The sequence below is a fragment of the Callorhinus ursinus genome, unplaced genomic scaffold, assembly GCF_003265705.2.
Source record: "Callorhinus ursinus isolate GAN/ISIS: 27379988/994484 unplaced genomic scaffold, GSC_fseal_2.0 scaffold4, whole genome shotgun sequence".
NCBI lineage: Eukaryota > Metazoa > Chordata > Mammalia > Carnivora > Otariidae > Callorhinus > Callorhinus ursinus.
In genome coordinates this window covers 93,167,990-93,192,321 of record NW_027397066.1, presented here as the reverse complement: position 1 = coordinate 93,192,321, position 24,332 = coordinate 93,167,990, and the positions used below count along the sequence as shown (strand labels likewise).

The window sequence follows — 24,332 nt, the reverse complement described above, 5'->3', positions numbered from 1 at the left end:
AACCTACATTTTTAGTGTCATTTCAATAGGTCTTTAGATTGCTACTAAGTACAATATTGACAGGTGATTAATATTCAAAGAGCATTAATGCAACTTCCCCAAAGATTGTTCTTATTCCAGCGACCTATGTGCTAAAAAAAATTGGCTGAAATATAGGTGTTCATAATTTTACTTTTAAAATTTATTTAAAATAATTATTACACATAAAATTGAGACTTGGGATAAGGACAATAACTAAGTTTAACTAAACAGATAAATTCCACCTGAATATTTTAAGCATATATCTTATTGTGCATGAGATTGTTTGAAATTACATTTTTATATAAAGACAAAGGATTTTTTCCCTTAGTATTGCATTTGGCATTGATTTTTCTTAAAAAAGATTTTATTTATTTATGAGAGAGAGAGAGCCCTCACTGGATCTGGGGTGGGGGGAGGGGCAGAGAGAGCAAGAGAAGCAGACTCCCCTCTGAGCAGAGAGCCTGAGACAGGCCTCCATCCCAGAACCCCAGGATCACGACCCAAGCTGAAGGCAGATGCTTAACCAACTGAGCCACCTAGGTGCCCCTTGACATTGATTTTTACTAGCACACTAGGTAAATTATTTCACTCATCAATGATTTCCTTAAGATTATCACTTGCAAAAAATAAGAATAGCAATAGGAATAGGAATGAACATAAACCATATCTATACATATCATCAACAGATCTCACAAAAACAATGTCAAGCAAGATAAGTCAGACCCAAAAAAAGAACATCTTTATGATTCCATTTATTAAAATTCAAAAACTGACAAAACTAATCTATACTGTTAGGAGTCAGAATAGTAGGTTCTGGGGGAGTCTGGGTGGTAGAGTTGGTTGGGCGGCTGATTCTTGGTTTCCGCTCAGGTCGTGATCTCAGGGTGGGGAGATCAAGCCCTGTGAGGGGGCTCCACACTATGTGTGGAGTCTGCTTGGGGCTCTCTTTACCTCTCTCCCTGCCCCTCCCTACCTCTCACTCTCTCTCTCTCTAAGAAATGAATAAATCTTAAAAAAAAAAGATAGTAGATTCTGGAAGGAGGCAGAAAAACACATCTGGTTGCTGATAACGTTCTAGTTCTACTTTCTATATTTCTAGTTCTGGGTGTTGTAAATGGGTGTGACAAATATCAAGATGAACATTGTAATTCATGCATTTTTGTATGTATGTTATAATTAAATGAAATGTTTACTCAAAAAAAGATGGTGACATTGAAAACTAAGTTGTTTTTAATTTACATAATGGTAACAGAATCACTGAAGACTAAATAGATGAAAACATTAGTATTCAAAAGCAGTATCTTTTTCTCAGGGTGGAAACAATTTTTCTAATTCAGAATGTTCGTATTATGCAAGGCTTTTAATGAAAATATATTTAAGGTACTACTTGGTCTAAAAAACAATGCAGAGTACTAAATATCCTTAACTTTTTGGTTAGGAATTTTGTTCCTTAACTCAAAAGGTTTCCTGAGTCAAATTTTAGAGCATCTTTTCATTAGTTGTTCTGACATCTACTGAGCTTTGCAATTATAAAAACCTAATGATACTATTTGATCATACATTGATTATATTCTTCCTTTAGCATTAGTAAAAGTTATTCCACTTTTCTTATCCTTTGCACATATCACACAAATAGTACTCTCCCGGTCTTCAAAATGCTTACTACAAATCGAAGACCAGATCTGCTTCATAGATCTCAATAGTTAAATCTTCTGGAATAAACATAAGCGAAGTAACTTGCCACAGACAATTTTATACCTTAAAAAAATTTCTGTACACTCACTTTTCTGTGACACTAACTTTTCTGAAAACTGAACCAAAATATTAATAATATGATGATGTCCTTCCTCAATGAATTAGAATTACTACACAAGAACACAAAAATCCTAAATAGTAGAATCCATAACTCTAAGCCAGAAAAGACATTTGTGATGTACCCTTGATAACTATTTTATACTTCAAATTCCCTACATGATTTTGAACTTTTCGAAAGTTCTTATATATGTCTATTTTTAAAAGGATTATTGAACAGAGGAATATGAATTCCCCAGTTAGTATTTCATGACACATAAGTCTGACTTGCAAAATGACTTTGTTTTGTTGACATTAGTTTGGCTTCAGAAAATGTTTCCATATCCAGGCTCATTATTAAGATGCTTGCTTATTGTAATGAGATACATCAACACTTTCACTAAAATGGGAACTTTTACAAAGATAGGTGGAAACATTCTTTAAAAAAAACTTTACTTATTTATTTGAGAGAGAGCAAGAGAGCACGCACATGAGCACACGTGGGGAGTGGTGTGGTCAGAGGGTGAGGGAAACAAGCAGATTCCCCACTGGGTGGGGAGCCGGACCCGGGGCTTGATCCCAGGATACCAAAATCATGACCTGAGCTGAAATCAAGAGTTGGACACTTAACCAACTGAGCTACCCAGGCGCCCCTGATAGGTGGAAACATGCCTGATTGCTTATAATTCTCGCTTGCCTATTGAACTTTATGGTGAACTTAAATAACTTCTCATTAGGCAGAAAATCCACAGCTTCTGATTACTTGCATGCTAGCATATGTTCTGCCTATGACTCTGAAACACCTACAGAACTCAGAAGGTCCATCACTAAATACAACATGTCAATTTTTCTGAGTTTAAACGGGGAAATGGTAAGTTGGTAGATTTCACAACATTTACAAATCTCTACTAAGAAAATCAGAATAGTAGGGAAAACATTTTGCTGTAGCTGTAGTTCAGATGTCAGATTAAGGAACTTGAGATTCATCTTAAAGACTTAAATTGAAGAGCGTTGCCCCTGAATGCTGCAGATTTTTTCAAGGGATAAGATACTCTTTGGGAGGTGTCATTTACACGGACAGATTTCAGCCATCACTGCCTCAGTCAAGTAAGAACCTTATTTATTAGTTAATAAACTACTGAACAAAAGTTAATACTATACTGTTTGAACTGGTATATTGGAAAAGTCCTGCTTAGTTTTTTCCATTCAAGATGTTGACGATGCAAAGGTAAGCAACAGAGTCCATAAATCCTATACCGAATATTATAGGTTCTCCATAGTATTCCCTAATATTTTCAATAGCTAAAGTAACACGGAAATCTGCCTTTAACATGCCAACAATAAAAATAATGAAAACTTAGAGATCCACAATAGAAGTTGAATAATGCATACTACATCCACATACAATTGAGTCCTTAACAATTCTCTGTTATTGCTCAGGGATCTCCAACTGGTATTAATTGTGTGTAAAATAATGAAAAAATTAAATAACCTGTATCCCAGACCAAATCTCTTTTCTAATTTCCAACTAGCTGGACATCTCTGTAAAAATGTTCTGCCAACATTAAACTCAACATGCCCCAAATGAATATGGGCCAAAACACGGAAGAGTTTATCAAGCTTTTATGCAATGTTCACAAATTTCCAAAGGAATTTCCCTTTGGACTGTCACTGGTCATAAAAAGGGTAGGATTTGTAAATGAATAATAACCAACTGTAATAACATTTAGGTCAGGAGAAAAAAGAAAGCTTTTGATATGATTGGGTAACAACATTGAACTCTTTAAGGAATCTTCTCTACACAAAACTCTTTTTCATTCCCTGACTAATCAGCATGTTCAAGTTTTACAGGACCTTTGGCGGGGGGGAGATATTTTAGAGTTCATCCCACTGCTATACTTAAGGACCAGGATAAATGGATGTGAATTAGGTTTCAGTCTCCCTTGAAAGCTCTTAGAACTGTCGGGATATGAAAAAACAAACCCAACCAAGCGAAAGTATCTTTCATCAATGTTTTATCATCCAGGCATCCTACAGTGTTAATTTACTATTGCCCTTTTGAGGTCGGCACCACATTTTTATCCCCATTTGTCTGATTATTCTTCAGACCATCTGCTCTGAAGCAGACATCACTCAAACAGAAGCAGCCTCGTGACACAGCACAGATGAGGTGCTGACCGCACCCCCACGGACGGCACACACTAAAAACTAGACGGCTTCTTTAGCATTGAATTATTCAGGATTGGGAAAAACAAAAAAGTACATTCTTGCAATGAAAGCTTCAGAATGGCTTATTTTATAATATAACCACTCTCTTAAAAGAACTTGCATTTTTTTCCTGTCATGATATATATCCTTACACAGTTGATTTTCGCGCAGCCACATTAAGAAGTACATGGAAACAGAGAAGGCTTTTTGTTTACAACAGTCTAGAGTACATCTGTAAGTGTCGGTCAGATTGATTTTTTCCAGGGAGATCGCTTAATTACAGCTTAACAACGCCACACTGTGACAACCTCACTCTACTTATTTAAATGCAGTTCTGAACTCATTTATACTGTTTCTTAAAAAAGACCAAGTTAAAGCAAATGCATCAGTTACCCAACTCAAATTCTTTATTTTCCTTTTTTTTTTTTGTGAACAAATCCCACCCACAATATTAACACAGAACTTTGAATTCATTACTTTCTAATATAATTTCTTGTCTCAAGACAATATATTTATTTTCTAGGAATAATAGATCCAAGAATTCTGGTGTGCCACCCTTGGAATTTTTTTTTTATTTTGGAAAAATCTTTCTAATTACTGGGTGTCAGGAATTTCAGCATGATAATTATGTTGTTTATTAGAAATAATTTGTGTGTCTGTAGTCCCTTTCATTAAACTGTCATTAAGTTCATTGTCATCAGTAAGTTGGCAAGGGCCCATCTTTCTATGTGCATATAATTTTTGAGAAGCTGTTTATTCGCCCCATTTTCTAAAGTATGTGGGTCCCGAAAGGGCATGCCTTCAGCCTCTTTTACATGTCTGTGATGATCTACCTGGACACTGAGTACCAACAATGAACTTTAGAAGGCAAAATTACAATTTGAGTAAGTCAGCATTATGCTAAATGTAATATATACAATCATTTTTACATCCATTTCCTGGCCCCCATCATGCTGGTTCAGTGGTAGACAGCAGAATGTCAACAAACTTCTTCAAATGAAATTTTAAAAAAACTAAAGAATTTGTGGGTTGCCTGGGTGGTTCAGTCGGTTAAATCAAGCCTGACTCTTGATTTTGCCTCAGGTCATGATCTCAGGGTCGTGGGATTGAGCCCCATGTCACGTTCAGCTCTCAGCCAGGAGTCTGCTTGGAATTCTCTCTCTCTCCCTCTGCTCCCTCCCCCAACTTGCGCTCATGTGTGCACTCTCTCTCTCTCTCTCTCTCAAATAAATAAATCTTAAAAAAAAAACTAAAGAACTTGTAATATATGCACTGTTTAAGGAGGAAATCACTTTTTTAAAAGATTTTATTTATTTATTTGACAGAGAGAAAGAGAGAGAGAGAGCACAAGCAGGGAGAGTGGCAGAGGGGGAGGAGGGAGAAGTAGGCTCCCCGCTGAGCGTGAAGCCCGATGTGGGACTCAATCCCAGGACCCTGAGATCATGACCTGAGCCAAAGGCAGACGCCCAACTGACTGAGCCACCCAGGCGCCCAAAGGGACTCACTTCTAAGTTAGACTCACTAAATGGCCTTGATTAAATAACAGCAGGGTCTACGGTTGTACCTACCTAAATGTGTATACACTGGAAAAATCATAGCTTCAGTTTAAAAAAAGTATAAACAATTAGTCAGACCACAAGTCTATTATTTTGATAATAAATAATTAAAATAGTTTAATCAGTCCTTAACAATAAATTATGTAGTCAGACAAATATTTTGAAGCACCTACTGTGTACCAGGCACTGTGTTAGATGTAAGGGATTGAATGTAGAAAAAATATGATCCATCCTCTCAAAAGATTTTGAAAGAGTCATTTTAGCTGCAGTACAGTCCATAAATCAGAAGTGGGCAAAAGCGGATCCAGGGAGATCAATTTAGAGGCAGTAGTCCAAGCAATAAATGCTTGGTTTTGTTTACAAACATAGTACAACCAAATATGTGTGCTCACAAACATATTTAGACATAGAATAGGAAGAGAAATATAGTGTTTGATGAAGTTCCTGGTGATGAGTCAGGTGGGAAACACAGCAGTCACGGGGACTAGCATGTGCAAGGTCATAGTAGCATAAAAGAACATGGTATGCGAAGAACGCCAAGTAATTCAGTGCATGTGAATTACAAAGAACATTTTGAAAACAAGAAAGAAGTAAAATTCTAAAAGTCAGGTAGTGCCCAGACCATGAATGCTCTTATATGCCATCATAAGAAGATTGTCACTTTTCAGGGAGGGAGGCAAAAAAAGCCAAGATCAGAATGTTGTTTTAAAATAGTCACTTTGGCGACATATGGAGGATGAGTTAGAGGGGATGAGAACGGAGTCTGTGAGACAACCTGGAATGCTACTGCAATAGTCCTGATGAGCCGTGCCATTAGGGACAGCAACGTGAACAAGGCACCCAGTCTGTCATAGAGGGAACAGAAGCTATAAAATTTGGGGAAATCAAATTCGAGGGTTTATAAAGGAGAAGAAATTAAGGAAAACCTGGAAACATCTAGCTTTGGCAGCTAATCAGTGACACTTCCAATCAAGAACAGGAATTTGGGGCTATAGAATACCCTAAAATTGGAGAGAATACAATAGTTAGGTTTGGGACTGATTAAATTTGAAGTGCTATCACTACATAGAAGTATGTTGAAAATGCAAAACTAAAAAGTCCAGGAGAGGGGCACCCTGGCTGGCTCAGTCAGAAGAATATGTGACTCTTGATCTCAGGGTGGTGAGTTCTAGCCCCACGCTGGGCAGAGATAATTCAAAAATAAAGTCTTAAAAAAAAAAAAAGTCCAGGAGACTATGAACTAAAGAACTAGGCCATAGAGTAACCTCTGGGAGATGGCCCAGGTTTTTTGTTGTGATACTGGATTTTGCTTCACTCCTTACCATTTCTCTGTCCATAAAACTCCTATAACTTAGGGAAGCCCTTTTGTATTGCCTCAGGAAGCAAACAGAATTGGCCTATCAACAGTTTGTATGAAATGCCAGGAAGTGCTAATAAAATAGAAATTGCAATATATATGTAGACAGCAGTTTATACACACAGATACATATCTATGTCTACATCTACATATATAGATATAGATATACCAGTGAGACTAAAATAGAATTCTGTATAGGAGCTTTCTAATGAGCTCAGGATACTGGTATTGTGCAGCTGACATTTCCCCATAAGACTGGGATACAATTGAGGTATTGCTTTATCCTCAATGGATGTGACCTGCTGTAACTTTCTAAATTTACCCCCATGCTATGAACTGCAATTGTCAAGAATGGTTTGAGCTATTCAATTCTAACTCTATGCAAGGTATAGAGCTTATGTAATTTTACACTGAAACATAAAACATAGGATGAAAAACTGGCTTTAAAAAGGAATGTGTTTGATTAATTACAGTACATAACACATGACAGTGGAAAAAAGATTAACAAATCAAGTATTTGTAGCTTGCACCACTCTTTTATTTTTTTTCCAAACATTTCAGCTTATACTACAAAATCCCTCTGTTGGAAATCAGTCAATAAAAACTCCTCTAGTTATTACTGAGTTTCAAAGAATATCTGCATTTCTTCTGAAGCAGCTTTCAAAACAAATTCTTGATTTGTTGCTATAAGAGCACTGGCATCAATTCTAAATAGAATTTTGAAAAGGAAACTCCTAATTTAAACATAACTAAAAACAAAAGCTGTGTTAATTCATCTGATAGAACTAAGCTTTGGTTCAGATGCTCAAGACCCTTTTAAAAGACAAATCAGGCCTAAGCCAGGTTTAATGAGAGACAAAGAATTCTCTACTAGTTGTTTTTTATTATTTGACTTTAGAGGAATTTATATTAAGTGGACCCTGTGGGTCTATTTCCCAGAGGCTTGGGATAGTTTCTTTAGAACACCTTCTCAACCTGCCCTCTTCCCTTAACTTTTACTCTGGGGTCCCCAAACACCCTGAGCATTCAATCATTCACCAGGGCCCCCAGCTTACCTGTTTACCTATTTCCCTAACTAGCCCAGCCCTCCAGGGTAGAGGGAGCCCATGACTTACACAGCACAGTGCCCAACAAAGAGTAGCTCAATAAATATTTGTGAAAATGAGACAAAATAAAGGAAGAAGTTCAACAAAGTTAACTTGACCAAAGAGGGGCAGGAAGCAGCATTGGTCAATATGAACAAAACTAGTGAAAATTTTGCTGCATCAAGTAAATACTTTTTTTTTGCAGATTTACTAAATTTTAAAACTTGGTTTCAAATATTGATTAGCAAAATGTATACTTGTTACATCAATTTATCCGAAACTCATTCCCTAAGATTAAATTTCTTTGAGGTTTCCTTTATAATTCTTTCAGATAGCCACAATAAAACCAAATAATGCCTAACTCTTCCTAAGGGTAAATGAACGAAGAGTAATGAGTAAGGATGGCCTCCATCTGTATCATTATTGTCTTTCAGTTGAAGTCATGACAATAGATGTGATTGCATAGGCTCTCTGACTTCTGACAACAATGACATTAGCAAAGAAATTAAATAGAAAAGGAACCACTATCCTAATGTTACTAACTACACAGAACCATTAGTATTCTGTCTTTTTAGAAAGGAGAAACTATGATTTTATTCTTCTTTGGGGAACAAAAAAGACGTTATATAAAGCAATACATAAGCTTTTATCACTGTCTAAATTACCCAAAGAAGAGAACTGTTGACTACTCAGTATTTCTGAATGCATAACAACATTACAGTAATATCTTTCAAAAACCTCAGTAGTTACTGTAAGACTAATTCACTTTCTAAATAAAAAAAGAGATCATTGGTTTGTTGGAAGTATTCTGACCAAGCTACAGAGAAGCTGTTTTCTCTTAGAATTATTATGCATATAAAATATACCTCATTTTGGTCATAGGAAATCTACATATTTAATTCCACCTCTACATTCTACCTGTGGTATAACATATAATATTAAACTGTCATGTGTGTGTCAGGTGTGAGTGTGTGTGGTATGTGTGTATGGAGAGAGAATCGTATATCCCATCTTCAGAACAAAACTGTAATTTTACTTGAAGGCAGGAACCATGTCTTATAACTCTTAGAATTTCCAAAGGCTAGTTCAATGCCTGAAATATATTAGTCAATAAAGATAATTATGTTGATAATGAAACCTTGGGAAGAGCGTTATTGTATATACAAAGCTTATACAAAGCTGACAACAGGTAAGATAAATATAAGTTATCCTAGCTTTTGCTCAAAAATTAAACTTAGAAAATTTCTAAAGGAGAACGAGGTTACTTTTGGACATATAAAAAGATAGCATTAGAACTTTTTTTGCAAAGCAGTAGTTAACCTTAGCCAAAAAGATCCTGTTCATCCAACAAAATTAACTTAGTTGAAATGGCAAAACTCTTCATAAATATCAACACCACAGATACCTCATTATTGGGCCTTGACCAAGAACCAAGTGGCAGGTTACTTTTGTCTCCCTAATTAAAGGACAACACTTGTGAAAATAAGAGATATTAAGAATTTCATTTAAAAGATGTTTACATTGGGCCATTTGTGATTAGCAACATTTGAAACAGGAACCCAGCACATAATGTGAAGCATGATGAGAACTTGGGTATATATTCAAATCCTGTGGCATCACTACAGGATACAATCCTCTCTAGCTGGAGAAGCTCCGGTTCTATTTGGTTTATTTTTCCTACGTATAAGAATTGTGGGGCATTTTAGTAATTGAGTTTCCTCTACTGATACCATCTTCTCACAAGTGTAACTATTAATTTAGCACTTACAATGTAAAGTAATTATTACAAAGATCTGGCCTGACCTAAAGTCTTTCTATCTGGTTATGATTTCAAGTAAGAGAATTGATTATACATGTTTTGACTTTTTTTTTCACTGTTTTTTGTTTTAAGATAATTGTCAAAAAGCATTGTGAGCAAGCAAGTCAATTCTTCATCATTTTTACATGATTCACGTGTATTTATGTAAGTTTAGTGATTCCTTTATTGAAATTTATGAATATTTTCCTACAGACCAGGGACTGACAAACACCGTGCTAAGATTCTACATGCCACCTGGACTTGCTTCTTCTAAATTGTGCACTTGTGAGAGACACTACAACATGCAGTTTGCTTTTGTGTGCATACACTCTGCTACTCAACCAGACTGCAAACCCCTTAAAGGAATGAGCACTATTTTGTACTTTTTATATTTCTTTCTCATGCTTTCCACAATCATATTAGTGGTTAATTGTACTGTATGCCAAGCACATTTATATTCTCATTTAATCCTCATAAACCACCCAAATAAGGAAACTGAGGCTTAGTTAAGGTTAAGTCAGTTGCCCATGGACTTTTGGTAATAAATGCCAGAGCTGAGACTCGTCCCCAGTCTCACGCCGGAGGCCATAATCATGACCACCAAGCATTACCGCCTCCCTAGCCGCCACCTTCGCAACTACGGTTTTCTCTGCGGACTGACTTACAGGATTATCTGTTGCTTTCTGTTTTGGAGAAAAGTTACTGCAGCCACATTCCTAGCCCAATGATCATGTTCTGATCTCTCTAGCTGCTCAGTTCTCCGTCTTGTGCTAGGGGCAGGGCCAAAAGTTTGAACCATAAGGTGCTGACACCTTTAGAATACCAAGATTTCTTTTCTTTCACATTGCTAACCCAAGAGTTGGTATTTTTTAAGGTCACGGGTATACTATTTCAAAATATTACTGTGTATTCTATTTGATGAGTGATCTAGAGCAATGTCTCTATCACAGTGATCACCATTACCATCCAAAGGAAAAGTTTTTTCAAGCTCCATAGCATGGTAAGCTTCAAAGACGACATTTGTTCCTCCATTTTTAAAGCAGCATGCAGACTTTTCCTAGCTCATACTGACATATTTCCCTGAGTGGGATTTAAACCTGGACTGCTTCCAAGAGGGATGAAATCTCTCTCAGCTGTTCTTAATTAATCACCACACCTGCTGTTTAAATGTTGATTACACCTATAAGAAAGGTTAATAGTAAATCTTATTTTCCCAGTAAAAATTAAGTAGCAAAAATGTACCTATACAAAGTTGGTTCCTCCAAATTAACTGAAAAACTAACAGTAGGATATTAAATAAAATAATAATTTGTTAAAAAAACCTAAAAAATAAATATATGTCCCATAAAAGTATTTGTCTAAAATCATATAACTTTCTATGTTCTTTATTTCCTTTTTTGTTCTTATAATCTCCCTTCCCTTAAACAAAGTAAGGGGATCAATATAAAATACATATTCTCATAGTTAGAACATTTGAAAAATAAATTTAAAAAAATCAGCCAGCAGCCATATTCCCATTATTCAAACATAACAGTGCATATTTTGATGTATTTTCTTCTAGAATGTTTCTAGTTTCTAGATAAACATATACACTATAGATGAGTGTATAGATAATGTTTTTACAAAGTCGAGATAGTTATACCCTATTTTCTACTTTTAGAACATTACCAAGTAAGTATTGCCTACATCGTTCAAGTTTGGAAAGATACTCTAAATCTCATACAATAGTTTATAGATAGATTATAATTGTTTTTAGCTTCTCTTAATCATTTGTACAACTAGTACCTTTGATTTTCATTATTGTCAAGAAGGCTATGGTAAAAAGTTTTTATGTAAGCCTTTGTGCCTGTTTAAATTCCTAAAGGTAGAATAATCATTCCAAAGACGTAGATTCTAGGTACATATTGTCATATTGTACAACTGTCCTTGAGAGAGACTGAATCAAAAGATACAGTCATACCTGTTTGTGGAAGGGCTTATCTCAACACAACATGCTCAAAGCTGCTTTGCTCAATTGATGTGTGTATCATTACGGTTTTGATTTATCTTTTCTATTTTCGAAGAATTTGAAAACGTAATTATACACTTAATGCCTATTACATTCTTTGACTTGTCTGTTCACATTCTGGGTCCTTTGAGAGTTCTAAATGTCTTTTTTACTTTTAAAAACTTTATATTGACAAGTTAACATCTTGTCCTATTTGTTGCAAGTTCTTCTCAGTTTGTTATTTCTTTAATGTATCTTTTGACTTTCAGAAGTTTTAAATTTTATAAATTAAAAGGTATAAGCCTCACTTTTAGATTTTTATTCCATTGCTTTATGCTTTCCAACCCTGAAATCAATGAAATACTTCTCTTCGTTTTTTTCTAGCTTTAAAAAATTACTTTTTTTTCCATTTAACTTTTAATTACCTGAAGTTTATTTTGATATTAAGCATAAATTACAATCTTACTTGAAATTTTCCAAGTGGGCAATTTTTCCCAATTGTTGAAAATCTTTCAACCCACTTTTAACTTCCTCTAACGTCTCCTTTTTAACACTTTTCTCTCCTTGAAAAACCAGCATAACATAGTGAGCTTAGATCTGCTTTTAATCCTGGTTCCACTACTCACCATGAGATGTCTGACCCTGAGCAAATTAATGAACTCAAGCCTCAGTTTTCCAGTCTATAAAATGCATAGAGTTATGTGGATTAAATAAGGTACTACATGTGAAATCCCTAAGGAGAGTGTATTGAGGTAGCAAACACTCAATTAAAGGTAATTTTAATACTGGGCTCACAAAGCCATCATTGGGAGTACATGACATTTATGTTCTGTCAATGGTATGCAGAGCACCATTACAGAACCCAGCAAATAATAGAAGCTAAATAAATGGTAGCTATTATTATTAATAATTAATATAGAATCCCCCCATAGTCCTACATTTCTTTTATTTATTTATTCATTTATTTATTTATTCTACTGTTATTTTCCACATCTAAGCCAACTTTTGATTCTGAGTAGAATAGATCTATTCCCAATGCTGGATCAAGAGGTTAGAGATGGGCAACAAAGAAACCCAGGATCAATAACTTGGCTGACAATGTCCATGGCTAGACTCTGACACATAGGTATAACCATAGGGGTCACATTTTATCTATTTTTTTAAGATTTATTATTTTTTTAAGATTTTATTTATTTGACAGAGAGAGACACAGCGAGAGAGGGAACACAAGCAGGGGGAGTGGGAGAGGGAGAAGCAGGCTTCCTGCTGAGCAGGGAGCCTGATGCAGGGCTCGATCCCAGGACCCAAAGGCAGACACTTAATGACTGAGTCACCCAGGTGCCCCAAGACTTATTTATTTGAAAGAGAGAGACCGTGCGTGAGTGAGCATGTGTGGGGCTGTGGGGGGCGGTGGGGAGGACAGAGGGAGAGGGAGAGAGAAACTTTAGCGGATTCCACACTGAGTGCAGAGTCTGACATGGAGCTTGATCCCATGTTCCTAAGATCACGACCTGAGCCAAAACTAAGAGTTGGACGCTTAACCAACTGCACCACCCAGGTGCCCCTGTATGGGTCACATTTTAAACAGGAATGGAAGTTAACATGTCCATCTGGATCATTGCTTAATTCTTAAAAAAATTAATTGGTGAGTATATGTAAATCAACACCAAAGAAAAGACTGATTTTCAGTCTGTATTTTATATATTATATAATAAGAGAAAGAAAGAGAAAAAGAAAGAAAAGAAAGAAAGAAAGAGAAAGAGCATGTACACAATAAAATTCATTATTTACTTTCTTGGAAGAAACTGACTTAATACTTAATTTTACAGATCTTTTAGAAATGCATATATAATTTTATGAATATTTGACACTTCACATTAGTTGATGTATTAAGAAATTTTAATGAGACCAGAAGACCTTTGTTAATCATCTGTCATATGCTACATGACTTTTTGGCATAAGTGTGGAATTCAACCAGGATATTGTACTAGATGTTGATTCCAGGAGAGAATCAGATCATTTGGAACAATCTTGCTGTTCAAGCTGGCTGCTCAACAATGGAATGAAATTTTGATTAAAAAAAAATTGGACACATTTGCACAACAATGTCCTATAGATCCTCAGTGCCTAGATTTCTGACAGGAGTTTACAAGGTTAAACAATGAATAAAAGGACTCTATATAGGTGTACGGTAATTATTAGCTTTTGGAAGTGGAGCTTAAATGTACTCTAAGTGCTTTCATGTAAAATTTCATTGCAGTGCAATGCAAGCACTTTCCTCCTTTTAAAACCATACAGAAGAACTGCAGGAGTTCATACAATATTATGTGTTATAGATATATGGACAAGTTAGTGAAACATCTGCTAGCAGAGCTGACTCCATTCCCATGTGTCCTGTGTGGTCTTGGTTTCCGTAATTGCCACTAAATAGAATTTTGGCAATCAGTTGAATTAACCTGGATTAGAAGAATCTCAATAAAGCGTGAAAGGTTTTTATACTCTTGTGCCCTTTTGCGCTCATAATAACATATTCAGCCCTGTCTCTTCAGTAAAATCAACCTCTTAGAACATAAAGCAGTAGTTATCATACTTCAGTGCACTCAAGGGTTACTTAGAGATCATGCTTAATCTTGTTAAATAGATATTCTTGGCTTCCACCTCAGAGATTCTAATTCTGGAGGTCTGGAGTGGGGCTTAGCAATCTACATCACTTTAAAACACCCCAGATGATTCTTCTGATGTGAGTGGTTCACAGAACACACTTTGGGAGGTGCTGACATAAAGGATTAACTAGACCTTTCATTCTATGTATTTATTACACAACCCAAATACGCCTTATCCCTTATGTCATCATCAATCATTTAGTCGGTCAAAATGTTTGATGTAGGAATGCATAAGAAGCTGAAAATGATAAGCCATTTAAAAAATTATTATGTATTATAGATATATGGACAAGTTTGTAAAACATACACCTTATTGGTAGAAATTTTTGAATGCCTTTTATTTCTGAAAATTGCCCTTTTCCTTTTGTAAATCTGGGAGAAAAACACTATATGTGAGATCCAATCAAGAAATGGGCAGAAGACATGAACAGACATTTTTCCAAAGAAGACATCCAAATGGCCAACAGACACATGAAAAAGTGCTCAACATCGCTTGGCATCAGGGAAATCCAAATCAAAACTTCACTGAGATATCACCTCAGACCAGTCAGAATGGCTAAAATTAACAAGTGAGGAAACGACAGATGTTGGCGGGGATGCGGAGAAAGGGGAACCCTCCTACACTGTTGGTGGGAATGCAAGCTGGTGCAGCCACTCTGGAAAACAGTATGGAGGTTCCTCAAACAGTTGAAAATAGAGCTACCATACGATCCAGCAATTACACTACTGGGTATTTACCCCAAAGATACAAATGTAGGGATCCAAAGGGGTATGTACACCCGATGTTTATAGCAGCAATGTCCACAATAGCCAAACTGTGGAAAGGGCCAAGATGTCCATTGACAGATGAATGGATAAAGAAGATGTAGTATACACACACACACACACACACACACACACACACACACACACACACACACAATGGAATATTATGCAGCCATCAAAAGGAATGAAATCTTGCCATTTGCAACAACTTGGATGGAACTGAAGAGTGTTACGCTGAGCGAAATAAGTCAATCAGAGAAAGACATGTATCACATGACCTCACTGATATGAGGAATTCTTAATCTCAGGAAACAAACTGAGGGTTGCTGGAGTGGGGGTGGTGTGGGAGGGATGGGGTGGCTGGGTGATAGACACTGGGGAGGGTATGTGCTATGGCGAGTGCTGTGAATTGTGCAAGACTGTTGAATCACAGAACTGTACCTCTGAAACAAATAATACATTGTATGTTAAAAAAAAAAAGAAGAAGAAGAAGATAGCAGGAGGGGAAGAATGAAGGGGGGGAAATCGGAGGGGGAGATGAACCATGAGAGACGATGGACTCTGAGAAACAAACTGAGGGTTCTAGAGGGGAGGGGGGTGGGGGGATGGGTTAGCCTGGTGATGGGTATTAAAGAGGGCACGTTCTGCATGGAGCACTGGGTGCTATGCACAAACAATGAATCATGGAACACTACATCAAAAACTAATGATGTAATGTATGGTGATTAACATAACAATAAAAAAGAAGAAGAAAAAAAACTATATGTGACAACTAGTGATTTCCAAAATGTTAAGAATCACAAATTTTCTTGTGTACTTCTGTTTTTTTTTTAAGATTTTACATATTAATTTGAGAGAGAGAGAGAGAGCACACACATACACACACAAGTCAGGGAGGGGCAGAGGGAGAAAGAAAAGCAGAATCCCTGCTGAGCAGGGAGCCAGGCTGTGGGGCTCGATCCCAGGAGCCTGGGATCATGACCTGAGCAGAAGGCAGATGCTTAACCATGTGCACTTCTGTTTTACTAGAGGTCTTAGTAGATGCTTTCTAATTTCCTTCAGAAGGTCAACAACCTAGAAAGATACAATACTAAAGTAGTAAATCTAAAGAGACTTCAACTCTAGTTTTAATACATTATTTCTGCCTGGACAGATCCAATTTCTCGTACTTATCCTTGATAAAGTGAGAATTCTTATTTAGACAAATTAGCAATCTTAGAAATTTAATTTGTAGTACATGATATGTTTATTTAATAGAGTTGTTAACCAGAATATAGAAATTGTTAGAGTATCAGGTATGACATAAGATTATACTTCAAACCTCCCTTTTGTAACTCGTTGATAACTAAGGTAGATAAAGAGTACCAAAAAATCTCAAAACCTAAGATAATATGTCAACAATGTTTATAATTCATCGAAACACTGTTTCAATTCACAATCTCTACTGTTTAAATACCTGACTTTTGCATAGCTTTTAGGTACAATTCATTAGCTCAAAGACACCACTGAAATGATAACACTTCAGATGATCATTTTAGTATTTTTACTTCTTATAAGCAAATATAAAAAATGGCACAAAGTATTTTACTTAGTCACATAAGCCCACACAGATATATGATACAAATGTAAGGTTTTGAAAAGTCAAACACTAAAAATTCTGACAGTCAAATGTGATCGAATATGTCCCAAATTTCAAGGAGAACTTTCAAATGAAAATGAAGGAATCAATAAATCAGTAGATATTTCTTGTGGCATAATAAATTTTAAGTTTCACCCCCATAGGGGGCATTCAATCTAAAACAGCAATTGAAAGTGGGTAAGAAGTACGGCAGATGTCTGTGTGGGAAGGAAGCAAAACATGGTTGAAAAGACAGCTCTCTCCTCAGAGTATTCTCAGCTCCATCATACATGTGACCTTGAAAAAGCCACTATATGTACAGTGGAACTAGTCTTATTAAATATAGCAGAAGAAAGACTATTAAAAATGATTACATGGTTCAATCAAGGAATTATGTTTGGGTTGGATGAACCTCATTATAAGAAAAATGTAATAGAAATATTATATTAGATATTGATTGTAATGATTCCTCTTATCACAATGTAATCTCTTAGTGAATTTCAAACTACTATATTTTATGTACAACTTGATATAAAGAATGCATAATAATTCAGGAAAATATATACTTTTTTATATAGTAAATATGTTTCATACAATTAATATTTCACAGCAGTAATACGTATGCATTTGCAGTAAAGGTACATTCCTTTTTTGAACAGAAGATTATAATTAAAACTTCTTAGTCACTACGTTCTTTAAATGTTTTTAGAAAAGTCTTTTGTGCCTCAACAGCCTCTGCTTTCATCTGGAGGCTTGTCACCTGCAGCTAGAAAATGTCCACAACTAGATTTGCTAACTTGGGTGATTTCCTAGTCATTAATTTATTCATATTTTCCACAAATATTTATTAAGTATCTATTAGGTGCCAGGTACTCTCTTAGGCACTGCAAAGAGAGTGGAGCTTCTAATATGCAAACCACGATCTAATCTTGTGTTCTAAAGCAGATTTCTATCAGTGATCTTTCCCTAAAATAGAATCCAAATTCTAAAGCTTGGCTTATGGAGCTCTTGATAATTTGATCCCATGCTTACTATCCAAATTTCATGAGTTCCACACATGTCCTATAGAAACTAGGTGTGTCAAAGCTGTGGGAGTTTACGAACTGCTTCCCTACCATTCCAGTGTGACTACTGACTGCAACGCTCAGTTTGGGATCTGCCCATAATGCTTCCAGACTGGACTTAACTGAGCTGTCATCCTTAGGCATTCCAGAACACCTTGTGCTTGCTCACCACACCACAGCAATATTGTCCATCTGAGATTACATTTCTTAAACAAAGTTGTGTGTCTTATTTACCATCTTGGTGGACCCAGTGCCCAGGATTTAGTGGATGCTCAATACATGCTTACTGAGTATATTTTCTTTTCTTTTTTTAAAGATTTTATTTGTTTATTTACTTGACAGAGCGAGAGAGCACAAGCGGGGGGAACAGCAGAGGGAGAGGGAGAAGCAGACGCCCCACTGAGCTCAATGTGGGGCTCGAGCCTAGGACCCTGGGATCATGACCTGAGCCAAAGGCAGATGCTTAACCGACTGAGCCATCCAGGAGCCCCTGAGTATACTTTCTTCTCAACAGGAACCAAGATTGTGCTCTGCTTCCAAGATCTACTACAGACTCCAACTTCTCCATTAGCAGAAGGGATATTCCAAATATTTAATAACTGGTACAGCTTAGGCACTAACCAATCACAGTGGATGCTGGCTCTAGCCCTAGAGGAAGGTGGTCCTGGAGGCCCTTGCTGGCCCAGGAACTATTCCTTTGTTTGCTCATTCGGGGATGGAGTGGACTGAGGAATCCTGGAAATAAGTTCCAGGTAGTCTCAGTAGAAGGCACCGCTTGGTGGGCTCATAGAAGCAATGGTTTAATCAGCCTTTATGAAAGCATTTCAAAGTATAAACAATTGGTACAGCTGTTCTGCTCCATAGTGGTTGAATATCAGCACTGTCCACGAAGCATTCCCCAAACACTGGCCTGCACTGGTTCTCCCCTTCTTTGGCATCTTATAGGCACTCGTTTCACCACTTGCATTATCATGTAATTGCCTGTTGGCCTTTAGAGTTAATTGATTACATGTGAATGAGTTCTATTTCTAAAACTAGAGTGGGAAGTTCCTAGAGGATAGAGCCATGTCTTACCTTTTTTCAACATTAATCTGTAAATAAATCATCCAAAAGTTACATAACCATGTTCTATATCATTTCATATTTTTTTTGAAAAGCTTTGTCAGAATAGATTTCGTGATACTCTTGGCTCTTTTTAGAGTTAATATCAAAACTATATGAAGAAATCTTCCTTATAGCAATTATTTTTAAAAAAGCTACTAAAAATAGCCAAAGAAAATGAAAACACTAATTCAAAAAGTTATAAGTACTTGTATGTTTATCACAGCATTATTTATAAAAGCCAAGATATGAAAACAACCCAACTGTCCACTGGTAGATGAATGGATAAAGAAGATGGTTTTATATATATATTTATATTTATTTATTTATTTATTTATTTATTTATTTATTTATTTATAAAATGGGATATTTATAGATCCGTAATGGAATATTATACAGCCATAAAAAAGAATGAGATCTTGCCATCCATGACAACATGGATGGACCTAGAAGGTATTATGCTAAGTGAAGTAAGTCAGACTGAGGAAGACAAATGCCATATGATGTCACTCACATGTGGAATCTAAAAAAACAGAACAAAAGACTAAATGAAAAACAGAATCAGAGCTATAAACCCAGAGAACAAACTGATGGTTGCCAGATGGGAGGGGGGTGGGGAGATGAGCGAAATGGGTGAAGGAGAGTAGAAGATACAGGTTTCCAGCTGTGAAATGAATAAGTAACAGGAATAAAAGGTACAACATAGGGAATATTGTCAATGATACTGTAATAGCTTTGTAGGGTGACAGATGGTATGCATCCTTGTGGAGAACATAGCATAACACAGAGTTGAATCACTATGTTGTATACCTGAAGCTAACATAACATTCTGCGTAAATCATATTCAAATTTACAAAAATTTTTAAATTGAAAAACAAAACAACCTAACTGTGGTAACAAAAGATCTTCAAGGCCTTTCAGGTCTAATAGGCAACCACATTTCAGAAGAAAGCCCTAACATATGTTCAGGAGCCTAACATCTTCATTAGGGAGGCAGATATTTTCTCAGTGGATTTGGAATAATGTCTCTGGAGGTGGAATTCTCTCATCCCTAAAGTTTGAGTGAAAGGAGGGATGCTCACAAGCATTGGGAATACTCACAACAAATGGACTGGAGTCCAGTCCAGCCCATACCTGCAGCTGGGGGTAGGAATCTGCCCAGAAGTTTTGCCTACCCTTTTATCTCCATGCAAATACCTCCCTGCTCCTAGAGTCTCCACTGCACTAGAAAAGTGAAAACCCAGAAATGGTAACTACAGTTTTGAAATGTATTTCCAAATTGCTTTTCAAATAATTAGAAAAATTTACAGCATACTCAGGAATGTCTATCAGTCTCAACACAATCTTCTAAAACTTAATATTATTATATTTTATATCTTTATTAACAGAATGGTAGCTCACAAATGAGAAAAAAATAATAACAAAATTAACATTTAGTAACTGAAAAGTTAGCAATTTAATAATAATAGATAGATTTAGTAATTGTGTGAATATAGCCCGACCTATTTGTTGACCTATTGTCCCTGGCAGCTTTCACTCTATACCAGCCCAGAGAAGTCGCTGCCACAGAGACCAGGTGGCCCACAATGTCTATAATGTTCACTCTCGATAGTTCTTTAGAGAAAAAGTTAGTTGACCCACGCTCTGGAATTTAAACATTAATTTCTATATATGTTAGGAAAATAACATATTATTTGTCCAGTTATAGAATTTTTAAAAATTTGTGGCATATTAGCTGCTCATCTTTTTCACTATAATTTTAAAAAGTTATAAGGCCAAAATAATATTTAGTTTTCTATTTTTTTGGTATAATTTCTGTGTTTGCTATGTAAAATACCTGGAAATTATGCTGGTCTGATTTTCTTTATATTTTTAATAAAAAAAACCATAAGCTTATAAGTGGAATTGCAAATATGGACATATATAACACTGTTCAGGAGAAATTATTTTTGGTTCCTTACTTCCAATTCCTCATAACTGATTTATCCTTCATTGCTATATTTATCTATACAAATAAATGTCAGAATATTCGAAATCCTAAGTAAGACTTATAGAAAAGAATGAAGTATTGATTTACATAAAACCCAGCAGTTTTAGTATGTCAAATTTATATTTTTTCCATAAGTTTCGTCCTGATTATGAAAAAAAAATTAGAAAATTTATTTATTTGAAATATTAGGCCTAATGACATAATAAATTATCTAAAACATTTCTAAGCTTATTTCTATGAAAAAGGTGCCAAGTGCCTCTGTTTCTGTCCTTCTTCACCAAAAAAGAATATTATAAAAATAAATGTTAGGGGTGCCTGGGTGGCTCAGTTGGTTAAGCGACTGCCTTCAGCTCAGGTCATGATCCTGGAGTCCCAGGATCGAATCCCGCATCGGGTTCCCTGCTCAGCAGGGAGTCTGCTTCTCCCTCTGACCTTCTTCCCTCTCATGCTCTCTCTCTACCATATTCTCTCTCTCTCAATAAGTAAAAATCTTAAAAAAATAAAAATAAATAAATGTTAATAAGTTCTAAAGCTCTTAACTGTTTACCATTAATTGTGACAAGCATAAATGATGGAAATTGACTAAGGAATACATCTATCTAGATGATCAGGGAATGAGTGACTTCAGTCTTATAGTACCCATTTAACAGCCAAGAAAGATGATGGAGTTCTTAAGTTTGGAAAACTTCAGCTAGACAGAACCATGTATTTAGCTTAAGTCATCCATGGTATTAAGAATTATTATTAATGTTATTATTACTGTGGCCCCACAAAGTAGAGAAATTCTGAGTAGAATATCACTTGGGAAGGAAGACAACAGGTGCATTTGTCTACCATGCCTCTACCATAACTTTCCAAGTCACAGCAATCATTACATGCTCCCATTTATAAAATCGTTGACAGAAGAGTTTCTTCAATAATCAGCAGATTAGAAGTATGCTATTTAATTCTGAGAAATCAGATGGTGATTTATTTTTTAAATCAACTCACATTTTTCAGGACCAGTATCTATATTAATAGAAATAGAAGGGTTCTAATGAGAAAATGATATTGCTGGTGATTATTCCTTTGAAAGCATGTTTAATTGTTTTCTGAATTCTGAAGTTTTGAGTGAATTTCTCATTCCAGCCCTTGGACCTCAAAAGCGTGTTGTCACTTGCTCTTATTTACCTATATTTAATTTTTAAAGCACTTTTATTTTCACGCATTGCATTTTTCTTAATGATGTTTAAAAGGTGAAAAAACGGAATACACTTACGTAACTTAAAAATAGGGAAGGAATTATTAACTAACATTTGAAAGAATGGTTTAAATTCTACATTAATAAAAAAATATTCACAGAAACTACCTTTTAAACAAGACAGTTACTTCTTAGGGAATATATTTACACATTGCAGCTAAGCAAGCATGTCGAGTTACTAAAAAGTTACCAAAAAAGTTTACCTTTTTTTGCCACTTCAGTTCAGAAAATGCACTAGAAGCGGCCGCTTAGAAGTCTGGAGTGACTCTCCTGGAGGATGTGGGTAATTTAACCCACAACCGAGAAGGAGAAAGCTGAGCTGCGGGGTTGTTAAGGCAGGTGTTCTCCCCTCCCCCCGTGGGACTTGCCTGTCCCCCCACCTTTCTGTTTATTCTCCTGCCTGTGGTGACTTCCATTCCCAATCCCGGAAGCACTGTCCTTTCTCAGTACGGCGCTGGCAGACTTTCTTTTCACTTCTGCTAACTGCAAACCCTGCCTCTGCATGTTGTCATGACTGGTAAGTTCTCAGTTTCTGTTTCAGTTTCACTGGGGTCTGACAGACTTTCAATGCTAGGAAATTATGACATTCATCCAGATCACAGTAACAGCCAAAGAGCACCTCAGGCTCCTCACCTACTTGTTCTTCTCACCCCTGGAAACATCGGGTGCCACGTCCTGAGTATGAGTACAACCCCTCTGTTTCTTCTACTCAGAAATCCTACATATCTTAGTCTCATGGTTTCACGCTGAAATAAATAACTTGCAATAAGGTCAAATTCCTGGGTCTGACAGATCAAAGATAAACCTTATTCTCCAGGAAATTTGAAAATCAAAATATTTCAAGAAAGAGATTGTTGGCCCTCCCGGCCAAAAATCCCAATAGGCCTTTGTAACCATTTTAAGGAACATATCGTGCCTATGAATTATTACAATCAAAGTCAACTTAAACATTTGCTCATGTTTTAAGCGTCCGCACAAAATATTAGCATCATAATTAAAATGGTATTTAAAGGCCTTTTCACTGAAGTTAGTCAGATATTGGAAGTAAAATGCCTTTATAGGCTGCAACTGGGATTCCAAGTTAGCACATGCTTAAAAAATGCCCTGTGACCTCATGGAAAATGAACTATACGTGAATATATAAATAGGCCAAAGAATGTGACAGCCTGAATGTAAGTGAATCTCTGCAATATTGCTCTAAGTCACTCTATAATAAAATATATGTTCAGCTTTGCACAAAATTTCAAATTAAGAAGACAGCATCACTGCTTATTTCCAAATGTCAGTTCATAGCTAAAGCCAAACTCAGGAGGCACAAACATGTGACGCTGTGTGGCACGAAGAGGACACAACAGCACGCCAACCGAACCAGAGGCAGTTGGGTAGTTTGATCACATTGGTTTTATTCTGCCAACTTCCTTCCAGGAAGTTTGGAGGTTGACCAATGAGGTCCACTGTTGATCCTTAGGCCACCATCCTCCCCTCCTTCTCGTTTGTGGCTTAGAACTTACCCACACCCCAAGTTCTCTGGTGTCCTCGCTGTTACAGCCATAGTAGTCTGGGGTTTTATCCAATTCCTGCATGTGTCCTTGTGCTCTTACGCTCTTATCCGCATGACAGGACGGGCAGACAGCGGCATTACCCATCTCAGTTCTACAGTTCCTGCTGTCACTGGGCCTGTGCTTGCCCTCTGTGCTCTGTCCAGGGCTCCCAGGGGGACACTACTGTGGACAATTCATCCAGACGATCCTTGGCTCCTCTGCTCAATTCCCCTACACGCCCCTTACCAGTTCTCCCCATCTGCTGGCTGGCTTGCTGGTGTCAGAGAGAACTCAAAACCCCAGCAACTGCAGGCTGCATTCAGTGACCATTTCCAATTCAGGCTCTGCCAGTCTATTTTTACACCTACCAGGCCAGCTATGCATGTCAATGGAGTGAGGGGGGTGAGCTGAGACAGAGCAGGGGAGGGGGCGGTGTTGTTTTGTTTTTCACCATGTGAGCGGCCTGCTCTACACATGGACTTAAGTTCCTGCTGTGTAAAATGTCTCTACATTGAGAATTTTGGCATTACTCAGTAAATGCCTTTGA

The 24,332-nt window shown here is 36.6% G+C and overlaps 1 protein-coding gene across 43 annotated transcripts in view; it reads right to left on the bottom strand.

Annotated features, from left to right (window-relative positions):
* ANK2 (ankyrin 2) overlaps positions 1-24,332 on the bottom strand; it is a 318,537-nt gene that overhangs the window by 196,569 nt on the left and 97,636 nt on the right. For 12 of the 43 annotated variants that reach the window (XM_073892136.1, XM_073892132.1, XM_073892140.1 and 9 more), the window contains exon 1: positions 23,756-24,091. The exons of 17 other annotated variants lie outside the window; for them this stretch is intronic. In XM_073892136.1, the coding sequence (XP_073748237.1) occupies positions 23,756-23,890 (135 nt within the window). In that variant the 5' untranslated portion in view covers positions 23,891-24,091. Of the gene's footprint in view, positions 1-23,755; positions 24,100-24,332 lie in introns of those variants that run through there. 14 more of the 43 variants (XM_073892154.1, XM_073892155.1, XM_073892117.1 and 11 more) reach the window with 4 other exon arrangements.